At 40.4% G+C, this 11,892-nt stretch overlaps 1 protein-coding gene across 1 annotated transcript; it reads right to left on the bottom strand.

The window, feature by feature from the left end:
- Window positions 1–9,840: 9,840 nt before the first annotated feature.
- LOC109260328 (olfactory receptor 2B11) lies at window positions 9,841–10,809 on the bottom strand. Its single transcript, XM_019438484.1, has one exon. It carries the CDS (start codon window positions 10,807–10,809, stop codon window positions 9,841–9,843), a length of 969 nt encoding a protein of 322 aa, XP_019294029.1.
- Window positions 10,810–11,892: the final 1,083 nt, after the last annotated feature.

Below are 11,892 nucleotides of genomic sequence, written 5' to 3'. Positions count from 1 at the left end.
GCATGTCACTGTCCAATTTTGTCAACACCATTTGCTAAAGAGACTTTTTTTTTCCCTTTGACACTCCTGCTCTGTCAAATATTAGTTGGCCATACATCTGTGGGTCCATTTCTGGTTCTCTATTCTGTTCCATTGATGTATATGTCTGTTTTTGTGCCAGTACCATACTGTCTTGATGATTATAGCTTTGTAATACACCTTAAAATCTGGAATTGTGATGCCTCCAGGCTTGATTTTCTTTTTCAACATTACTTTAGCTATTCATGGTCTTTTCTGGTTCCATACAAATTTTAGGATTGTTTCTTCTAGTTCTGTGAATAATTCTGGTGTTATTTTAGAGATTTCATTGAATGTGTAGATTGTTTTAGGTAGTATCAACATTTTAACAATATTTGTTCTTCCAATCCATGATCATGGAATGTTTTTTTTTCCTTTTTTGTGTGTCTTCTTAAGGTTCTTTCATAATCATTCTATAGTTTTCAGCATACAGGTACTTTACCTCCTTGGTTATGTTTATGCCTAGATGTCTTATAGGTGTGTTATGGGTTTTGGTGCTATTGTAAATGAAATCAATTCCTTGATTTCTCTTTCTGCTGCTTCACTGGTGTTTAGAAATACAACCAATTTCTATATGTTAATTTTATATCCTGCTACTTTGCTGAATTCATGTATTAGTTATAGCAGTTTTTTGATAGAGCATTTTGGGATTTTTATATTGGGCATCACATCATCTGTGAAAAGTGAAAGTTTGACTTGTTCTTTAACAATTTGTATGCCTTTTATTTATTTTTATTGTCTGATTGCTGAAGCTAGGACTTCCAACAAAATGTTCAACAACAGTAGTGAGAGTGGACATCCCTGTAATGTTCTTGATCATAGGGGAAAAGCTCTCAGTTTTTCCTCATTGAGGATAATATTGAGATGTTGAGGTATATTCGTTCTATCCCTGTTCTTTAACGCTTTTTATCATAAAGATAAAAGTGCTTTTTCTGCATCTATTGAAGGGTCACATGGTTCTTATCCTTTCTTTCATTCGTCTGGTGTATCACACTGATTGATTTGTGAATATTAAGTCACTCCTGAAGCCCAGGAATAAATCCCACTTTAAATTTACTGTTCAATTCAATTTTCCAGTATTCTGTTGAAAATTTTGCCTTCATAAGAGAAAAAAAAAAAAGATGGAGAAAAAAAGAGAAGAAAATGGGGCCCCTGGGTGGCTCAGTCAGTTGAGCGTCTGACTTCAGTTCATGTCATGATCTCACAGTTCATGAATTCCAGCCCCACACTGAGCTCTCTGCTATCAGTACAGAGCCCACCTCAGATCCTTTGTCCCCCTCTTTCTATGCCCCTCACTCACTCATGCTCTCTCTCTCTCTCTTTCTCTCTCTCTCTCTCTCAAAAATTAATAAAACAAAACTGGCACACCACTGTGGAAAACAATATGGAGTTTCCTCAAAAAAATTAAAAATAGAACTACCTTATGACCCAGCAATTGCACTAGTAGATATTTATCAAAAGAATACAGGAGTGCTATTTTTTTAATATGAAATTTATTATGAAATTGGTTTCCATACAACACCCAGTGTTCATCCCAACAGGAGCCCTCCTCAATGTCCATCACCCACTTTCCCCTCCCTCCCACCCCCCTTCAACCCTCAGTTTGTTCTCAGTTTTTAAGAGTCTCTTATGGTTTGCCACCTTCCCTCTCTGTAACTTTTTTTTCCCTTCCCCTCCCCCATGGGTTTCTGTTAAGTTGCTCAAGATCCACATAAAAGTGAAAACATATGGTGTCTGTCTTTCTCTGTATGACTTATTTCACTTAACATAACACTCTCCAGTTCCATCCACATTGCTACAAAAGGCCATATTTCATTCTTTCTCATTGCCACATAGTATTCCATTGTGTATATAAACCACGATTTCTTTATCTATTCATCAGTTGATGGACATTTAGGCTCTTTCCATAATTTGGCTATTGTTGAAACTTCTGCTATAAACATTGCAGGAGTGCTATTTTGAAGGGGTACGTGCACGTGAATGTTTATAGCAGCACTATCAGCAATAGCCAAAATATAGAAAGAGCCCAAATGTCCATCAACTGATGAATGGATAAAGAAATTATCCACACACACACACCCAATGGAATATTGCTCAGTGATCAAAAAGGATGAAATCTCGGGCCATCTGGGTGGAGCAGTCAGTTGAGCATCCGACTTCAGCTCAAGTCATGATCTCACAGTTCATGGGTTCAATACCTGCGTAGGGCTCTCTCCTGACAGCTCAGAGCCTGGAACCTGCTTTCCATTCTGTGTCTCCCTCTCTCCGTACCTCTCCCCTGCTTGTGTTCTGTCTCTCTCTCTCTCAAAGATAAACATTAATTAAAAAAAAAATAAAATCTTGCCATTTGCAAGTACTTGTATGGAACTAGAGGGATTATGCTAAGCAAAGTTATTCAGTCAGTGAAAGACAAATATCATATGACTTCACTCATATGTGGAATTTAAGATACAAAACATATTAGCATAAGGGAAGGGAAGCAAAAATAATTTAAAAACAGGAAGGGGGCAAACCATAAGAGACACTTAAATACAGAGAACAAACTGAGGGTTGCTAGAGCAGTTTGGGTAGGGGGATTGGTGAAATGGGCAAGGAGCATTAAGGAGGACCCTTGTTGGGATAATCACCAGGTGTTATATGTAAGTGATGAATCACTAAATTCTATTCCTGAAATCGTTATTATACTATATGTTAAGTAACTTGGATTTGAATTTTAAAAAATAAATTAAGTAGAATAAAATCTTATAAAATAAAAAAATGAATAATACATTTTAAAACAAAGAGAGGAAAAAAGTTTTATCTGTTGGTACCTAGGGGGTGGTGGCTATGCTGGTCTGAAAGAGAGGCTGGCTGTGTAGACTCTGAGTCAGTCTTGCTCCAGTAAATAAGTAGTTGCCAGGCAAGGTTTGCTGTAAGCGGGTCCTACCTTCACTGGGGGCTGCTGTGCCGCTCTCTGAAGTCCCACTGTGTTGGTGTTGGGGGATAAAATGTACCACCCCAATCTCTCATCACAGACCATCTCATCATCCCCCACTCTTCAGGCATCCCTCACAGAATACTAAGAGTGTCAGCTTGCCCTGAGCCACAACTCTCCTGTGCTTTCTCCTTGACACACACAGCTAGGATTCAAAACCCAGGTCTTAAAGATTGACACAGTGTGGATCAGCTCCCCTTCTCTGGATAGGCCCTCTCTACCCTGTGGGTGAAAGGCCTTTTCCTAGCACCTGCATGGTCTTTTGCCTTTGGGGAGGCAATAAACCTTCTTCCAAAAGTATTCCTAGAAAAGGATTGTTCTCTCCCAGTTCATCCCGAAGATTTCTACATCACACAATGCACTCCCTCCTTCTCCCCAGGAGCACACTTTTCAACTTAGCTCTGGAGAAAGTCACACACTTCCAGAACCTCTGAGTTTGGACTCCACCGCTGTTTACAAAAACTGGGACACCCAGTACTTCTTTCTACCCAGTTTGTGGTCCAGAGAGGTTTTCCTCTTGTGCTAACTCAATGCCTCACTATCTCAACCCCTGTTTCTTTCTCTCCCCTTTGTCTCTCCACAGAAGGGATTACCTCCCCTCCACAGGTCTGTCACTTTCTCTCCCACAGCTCACATCTGCACACCTCACTCCTGCCAAGCTGTCTTCCTCCAACTGTGGAGATCCTTCTGCCACTCTGCAGATCAGCTTCCTGGGTGTTCTGAGTAATATGACCTCAATACAGCTGTCTTTGAGCCCAGGATACCCTGACTTCTCTGCCGTCTTAACTACCCTCTATGCAACACTTTTTAAAAGCCCACAAGAGATGTGCTCTTATAGAAAAAAAAGAATCAGGAAAGGTAACAGAAGATTAGAGTATAATCCTTATGCCCATGAGCCAGTGCTTTCTCTGCCCTTGCAAAGTCTCCCTGGAATGTCAAACATCCTTAGTCCAGGAGGAATCAGCAGAGCCTCAGTTGATATCACCACCTTCTGTAAGAGTCTTATTCATTCACTTACATCGATTTCCACCGTAAGAGCATTTCTGTTGTATAATGAGAGTTCAGGATTCTGCACCTAGACTCATTAGATGCATTTGTTTGGCTGCTACTCTGCTATAAAAAAGCCTATGATTCTTTTCTTAGCTTTCTTTGCTTACTCTCTAGGTAATAAGGTTTCTACCAGGCACTTTGCTTGGTCTTGATAATGAAAATATGCTTATAAATCATAGTTAAAATAGATTACATCTGCCCATAACTCATCTCAGATGTTAGACAACTTTTCTAGAATGACTTTCAGAGGATGAGGTTGTCTTCACATTATCTGAAAAGTCTTGGAGTGATTTACCATGGCTTCCTGCTATGGCCTAAATGTTTATGTCCTCCCAAAATTTATATGTTGAAACTCTAACCCCAAATATTATGGCACTGAGAGATGGGGCTTTTGGGAGGTAATTCAGTCGTGAGAATGGAGCCCTCATGGTGGGGTTAGTGCTCTTATAAGAAGAGACATGAGAGAGACTATATATCTCTCTCTGTCAATATCTCTCAATGTTGTTGCCATGTGAGCATACAGTGAGAAGGCGGCCATCAGTTATCCTGGCCAGAAACTTGATCTTGGACTCCCCAGCCTCTAGAGCCATGAGAAATAAATGATTGTGAAGCTACCCAGTCTACAGTATTTGTATTTGTTGCCCAAGCAGACTAAGACACTCCCTATACACACACTATAACAGCCTGTCTCCCATGTGGCTGGGACACAGTCTGGTATATCCTGAGATATGAGGGGCCCAGAGGATCAGTCTAACACCAGAGTAAGCAGATATATATCTCCCATCCAGGATAAAAGGAAGTTTCAGGAGGTAAAACATGAAGTCTTACAATAAACCAGTGGGAACTGAGCAGTGCCTCAGACTATACTGTGACACCACACTGCAAGAAAGAAATGAGAAGATAGGCATGTGTAACAAGTCACTTGGTGTCTCAGTGACCAACAGAAACCAAAGTGATCTGCAATGATCTGCATTTTGATATGTTTATATGTTTATGCATTTTTTTAAGAAAGTATCTTATTTGGGTGTGTGAAATCTTTACAGAAGTGCCTGCCCTCTAGGAAATTACTGCCTCATACTGTACATACTTAGAGGCTAGAAAACCCCCAAAATAATATTAATAAAGTCAGCCTACACAGCAATCCCAAAATTATTTTATTTTATTTTATTTTATTTTATTTTATTTTATTTTTAATATGAAATTTATTGGGGCGCCTGGGTGGCTCAGTCGGTTAAGCGGCCGACTTCGGCTAGGGTCATGATTTTGCGGTCCGTGAGTTCGAGCCCCGTGTCGGGCTCTGTGCTGACAGCTCAGAGCCTGGAGCCTGTTTCAGATTCTGTGTCTCCCTCTCTCTGACCCTCCCCCGTTCATGCTCTGTCTCTCTCTGTCTCAAAAATAAATAAACGTTAAAAAAAATTTTTAAAAAACAGAAATTTATTGTCAAATTGGTTTCCATACAGCACCCAGTGCTCATCCCAACAGGTGCCCTCCTCAATGCCCATCACACACTTTCCCCTCCCTCAGTTTATTCTCAGTTTTTAAGAGTCTCTTATGGTTTGGCTCCCTCCGTCTCTAACCATTTGTTTTCCTTCCCCGCCCCCATGGTCTTCTGTTAAGTTTCTCGGGATCCACATAAGAGTGAAAACATATATATTTTTTTTATTTTTTAAGTTTATTTTGAGAGAGAGAAATAGTGAGTGGGGGATGGGCAGAGAAGGGGAGAGAGAGACAATACCAAACAGGCTCCACACTGTCAATGCAGAGTCCAATGTGGGGCGGCTGAACTCACGAACCGTGAGATCATGACCTGAGCCGAAGTCGTATTCTTAAATGACTGAGGCCCCCCGGCGCCCCAGAAACACAATTTTAAACATGTAAGATGGGTATAAAATTTGCCAAAGGTAATTGAGTTTATTCTTAAAGGGGAAAAAAAGGATTTCTGTTACTGCTGTTGCACAAAGTCTAAATCACTATTGATTGAAACCTAGCAGCTGTGGAGTTCAGTCCAGCCATAAAGACTAAATCCACTGCAGATGTAAATATTGCGTGTTTCAGTCCTCCACCACCTTGCATTGTGGGCAGCACATGTCTGTGCATTGTCTGAAAGCCTCCCGTAGACACTGCAGCTAAATGATTGTCTGATTGCTTTTGCATTTAACACACTAGCATGAGGATTTTTACATCTAAATGCTAGTTGACACACAATTTCAGCTAGCCGCATATTGTATGTGTGAGGTGCATAAAGACTTTTCAATCATTCATTTCCACTTATCAACTAAAATTTTGTTTAGTATGTGAATGTTTTTGAAATGTATAGCAATAGGATGTTGCACTGGGGGCAATTCATCATGCAATATAATAAAATTAATTTTTACCTTCCCCCTCCCCCACAAAAGAAAGAGTCTCACTATATGCACAACACACACGAATAGGTTTCCAAAGCTTTTCTGGCAGAGTGATACTTTTGAATGAGTACCTGAAAAGCACACATCCTATCCTGTTTTCTTCTTGAGTGTTTCTCACACTTTCCCATAGTGTACTCATAAAAGCAGAGAGAAGTGAATGATGGGAAACTTGTCATAATATACAGCAGTGCACCAAAGCATGCAAATTAATTGAAGTCTTGGGTTTCATTACAAAATTTTGTCTATGTTTTTCTACCTATTATGCCAGTTTATCATAATGGAAACATGCTTTCATTTAATTATCAGTTGAATTATTTAAGTATTTTCTCCTAAAACATCTAATACTATTGACGCTTTTGGGAAATTCACCATGTTCATCTTGTGGTTTTACAGCACTGTGATACTGAAAATTCTACGGGTCCTCAGTAGAGGACCTACCTGCCTGCCATACCATCCCCATATTTAGTGGCTTATATTAACAACCATTTTATTATACCTGACTATTTTGTTGGTTAGGACTTTGAGCAGAGCTCAGTTAGGAGATTATTCTGCTCTATGTTGTGTCTACCGAGGTCACTAGGTGGGAAAGTCTGTCAGGTGGGTCTAGGATAGATAGCTCCACTTAGGTGTGGAGAACTGGCTGGAAGCCTGACAGAGGTAGAGCTGTAGATGACAGCATCCATCCACAGTCTCCTTAACATGGCTCTTAGGATAGTTAGCCTTCTCACCTGGTGACTTACAGACACAGAAAGAATGTTAATTAGCTGGAAGCTGCCAGATTTCTTATCATCTTGCCTTAGAAGATCTAAAATATCACTTTTGCTCATTCTAATAGTCTTCATATATCACTGCACGGAAGAGAAAATATTTTTAAAATTTTTAATGTTTATTTCTTTTTGAGAGAGGCAGTGTGCTAGTGGGTGAGGGGCAGAAAGAGAGGGAAACACAGAATCTTAAGCAGGCTCCAGGTTCTGAGCCATCAGCACGGAGCCCAATGCAGAGCTTGAACTCATGAACAGCAAGATCATGACCTGAGCCAAAGTTGGACACTCAACTGACTGAGCCCCCTGGGCACCCCAGAAATAGAAAATACTTTGAGATATCTTTAATCTAGCACCTCTGTTTTGAGAAACACAGTCCTCAGTCCTCTCACATGTGTTCTAAAATGAAGTTGGGTTGTGATATAGCTGTGTGTATGAATTGACCCTCTTCAGGGTCATGTCACATTGCTTTCACTGAATTGTGTCTGGACCTGTTCCATTAGGCAAAGTTAGAAGAGAAAGCTCTTATATATTATTATACATGCTCACGAAGTTAGTTCTTTTTATTTTATTTTTTTTTACTTTTATTTTTTATTTTTTAAAATTCACATCCAAATTAGCATATAGTGAAACAATGATTTCAGGAGGAGATTCCTTAATCTACTCTAATCTAATCTAATCTACATGTGTAATGCCCCATTTAGCCCATCTCCCCTCCCACACCCCCTCCAGTAACCCTCTGTTTGTTCTCCATATTTATGAGTCTCTTATGTTTTGTCACCCTCCCTGTTTTTATATTACTTTTGTTTCCTTTCCCTTATGTTCATCTGTTTTGTCTCTTAAAACAGATGTTTGGACTCTTAAAGTCCTCATATGAGTGAAGTCATATGATTTTTGTCTTTCTCTGACTGACTAATTTCACTTAGCATAATACCCTCCAGTCCCATCCACGTAGTTGCAAATGGCAAGATTTCATTCTTTTTGATTGCCGAGTAATACTCCATTGTATATATATATATACCACTTCTTTATCCATTCATCCATCGATGGACATGTGGGCTCTTTCCATACTTTGGCTATTGTTGATAGTGCTGCTATAAACATGGGGGTGCATGTGTCCCTTCGAAACAGCACACCTGTATCCCTGGGATAAATGCCTACTAGTGCAACTGCTGGGTCGTAGGGTAGTTCTATTTTTAGTTTTTTGAGGAACCTCCATACTGTTTTCCAGAGTGGCTGCACCAGCTTGCATTCCCAACGAAGTTAGTTTTAAAGGGCTTTTAGCTGTTACCCAGTGGCTGCTCTATGGCAACCCAGGGAAAAATTTAATTGTGGTTTTGGAAATAGGAATAGTCGTGGTTCTTTCACAATTCTGAAATCAAATGCTGTAGCTCTGTGATTTATATTTTCTTATTGCCTTTACTCTCAGAAAGACTTCAATTTCCCTTTTGTCCTAATTGTCATACATTTATTATTATTATTATTATTATTATTATTAAAAATAATAATAATTATTATTATTATTATTTATTGTCTCTGCTAGGTTATATTAGTATCTGGCATGCTCATGGCAAGGAGATAAAAATGAGTACATTAAATGTAATAAATACAAAAGGTGACAAAAGTGCAAATATAGAGTCCTAGTATCATGACTCCGTTCTGCTAAAGGAGGCAGACAATATGGACTTTAGTGCTGGTCTCAGTTCCTAGAGTGGCCATGACCAAGTTATTGCAACCTCTCCAATAGTCCATTTCTTATACGACAATGGAAAGTTATAAAAGAGCTCACATCATGGGAGTATATTAAATAAGATGGCATACACAAATACACTTAATCTAGTACCTACATCTTGGAAGGCTTCTACAAATGTTACTTGTTACAATGACCTTGAACTTGTTAGTTAAAGTTTCATTGTCCCTAACCTTGATTGTATACATATCTTGTATTCTCAAGTCCAGCATTGGCTTTTTAGATAAGATATTATGCTTTTTGACTCTAATATAGAGTCTTACACGTTCAAAATAAATATGCTTGCTTTCAGCCAATAGAGTGGAAAACTTTCTATAGAAGAAAACCTGAACTGTAGAAAAAACAACAACAAACACATCACATAAAGTCACAAGAAGAAGAAAGCAATCCCCTTAATTTTGGGAATTTTTTTTTAAAGTTACATAAAATTTATGGAGATTTAAGTATATGGAGACAAACAAAATTATTATAAGTAATATAAGATTACATTTCAGGTTCATATTATGCACACTTAGGAGTAATGAAAAAGGAAGAGGGAAGATCAGAAAGAAACAAGTGGGAGGGAAAAAAAGGGGGCAAGAATTAGGAAAGTAGAAATTAAGTAATTTGACAAAAACTTACTGCACACCAATTGTGTTTAAATGATTCCTAAAAGTATACGGTGTCTTAGAACTAAAGACTATTGGGAGAGGTGGGATTTTAGGCACCATGACCACACAGAAGCCAAAATGCTTTGACAGAGGACTTGAGGGGCTCCCAAATGTCTCTAAAAACTTAACTCTGGCTGTGGACTTCTTAATCACACAATACATTTTCCCGGGTTTCTGTAACCAATGGACATTGTCACATCTCAGAGCCTAATCTGCAGAGCCTCCAGATCCTTGACAGGAGCTTTCTCAGGGCTCCCTTTACATCCTTGTTCCTCAGAGTGTAGATAAAAGGATTGAGGGTGGGGGTGATTATGGAATAGAAGAGGGAGATAAACTTGCCCTGTTCTTGGGAGTAGCTGGAAGAGGGTTGCAGGTACATGTAGATGGCTGGCAGGTAGAAGAGGGACACCACCACCAGGTGGGAGGAACAGGTCCCAAAGGCTTTGTGCCTTCCCCTGGAGGATTGGATCCTGAGCACTGCTCGGGCAATGAAACCATAGGAGAAAAGGATGAGAGCTAGGGGAACCAGCACAAAGAAAGCTACCAGCACAGCCAGTGTGGTATCATTCATGGCTGTGTCAGCACATGACAACTTAATCATGGCTGGTACCTCACAGAAGAAGTTGTTCAGCACCTGCCGCCCACAGAAAGGCAGCTGCACCGTCAGCACTACCTGAACAAGAGAGTTGCCAAAGCCACTGAGCCAGGCCACAGCCACGAGCTGTTGACAGAGAGGACGATGCATGATAACGGCATACCGGAGAGGCTCACAGATGGCCACATAGCGGTCCAGCGCCATAGCAGCCAAGACAATGCACTCAGTGCATCCCAACCAGTGGAAAATTGCATACTGCATTGTGCAGCCAGCATAGCTGATGGTCTTACTGGAGCTCCCCATGTTGACCAGCATCTGAGGGACTGTGGTGGTGGTATAGCAGAGGTCGAGGAAGGATAGGTGCCCGAGAAAGATGTACATGGGGCTGTGGAGCTGAGAATCCAGTCGAGACACCAGGATGATAGCAATGTTCCCCAACATGGCCAGAATGTAGGACACCAGGAGGACCGCAAAGAGAGGGAGCTCCAGCCATGGCCTGTCAGAAACACCTAGAAGGATGAAGTCTTTAAGGGGTTCCTGCAGAATGCTGTGGTTATGACCTCTCATGTTGAGGCATGTTTTTGTGCCTGTGATGAGTCAAGAAAGTCAAAGTGAATAAAACCTGAGAGCATGAGATAACTGTCTTCCTCATGCCTGTGCCTGAGCTTTCCTACAGACGTTGCATCCTGTCATCTCCATAGAGACACTGAGACGTGGGGAAGTCAGGATCAGGAGGCACAGCACATGCACATGGGTTTTATTCTGCCTCCTATGCTCTGTGACCTTGACTATGCCATTTAATCTTTCTGAACTTTGATTTCTGCATCTGCGATGCAGGGAGAAAATACTTCCCTCAAATGCAAAGTTTTGGAAATGATAGATCAACATGATGTTTGTGAATGTACACCATAAATAACAATTTTCTTCCAATTTGGTCAAAGTCTGTCATATCTCCCATAACTATCAGAATGTTTTACCTCTCTCTGCAAACTCACTGACAGGCAATTGACTTCTTTCTTAGGTTTTCTTCCTTTGCCTTTTGGAAGTGTTGGTAGAAGGGAGGTGAGAAGTGGCATAAAGCAAGATAGGAACACACTTGACTCACCTACTAAGGCTTGCATCTGTCTCTGTTCATCATGAACAGGTGCTCTTTGGCTTTCTGCACATGCTGGTCTCTCTCCCATGGTCACCCACACATAGGCAGCACTATCACTCACTTTGCAGTAAAAAAAAAAAAAAAAAAAAAAAAAAAAAAAAAAAAAACCTCAAAACAAGCAAAACACAACACAACACAACAAAACAAAACAAAACATAAAAACAAACAGAAAAAAGTCACATACCAAGATCCTTCGAGACCCTGGAGTGAAGGAGTTAAGTCACTGCAGGGGTTGACTTGGTCCAGGCACCTAATAAGACCCCAGAGCATAGGGAGAAAGATATTGCACCCTGTCAGGAACATAGCCCCTGGAGTTGGCTACTGAAGGTTCTGATTGCCTCCAGAGCCAACACTTATTGGGCAGTTTGAGTGACGTTTGGATCTCCCTGTACAACCTCTTTACCAAGCAGCTGTTTCCTCTCCTCGTTGGAGCACACAGCTGATTTGATGTCTGGATTCTGTATTTTTTAGAAAGCACCTGGATTTCCACCTGC

This window comes from Panthera pardus, unplaced genomic scaffold (genome assembly GCF_024362965.1).
Source record: "Panthera pardus isolate Hobbes unplaced genomic scaffold, ASM2436296v1 HiC_scaffold_1, whole genome shotgun sequence".
NCBI lineage: Eukaryota > Metazoa > Chordata > Mammalia > Carnivora > Felidae > Panthera > Panthera pardus.
This window is presented reverse-complemented; position numbering and strand designations above follow the sequence as displayed.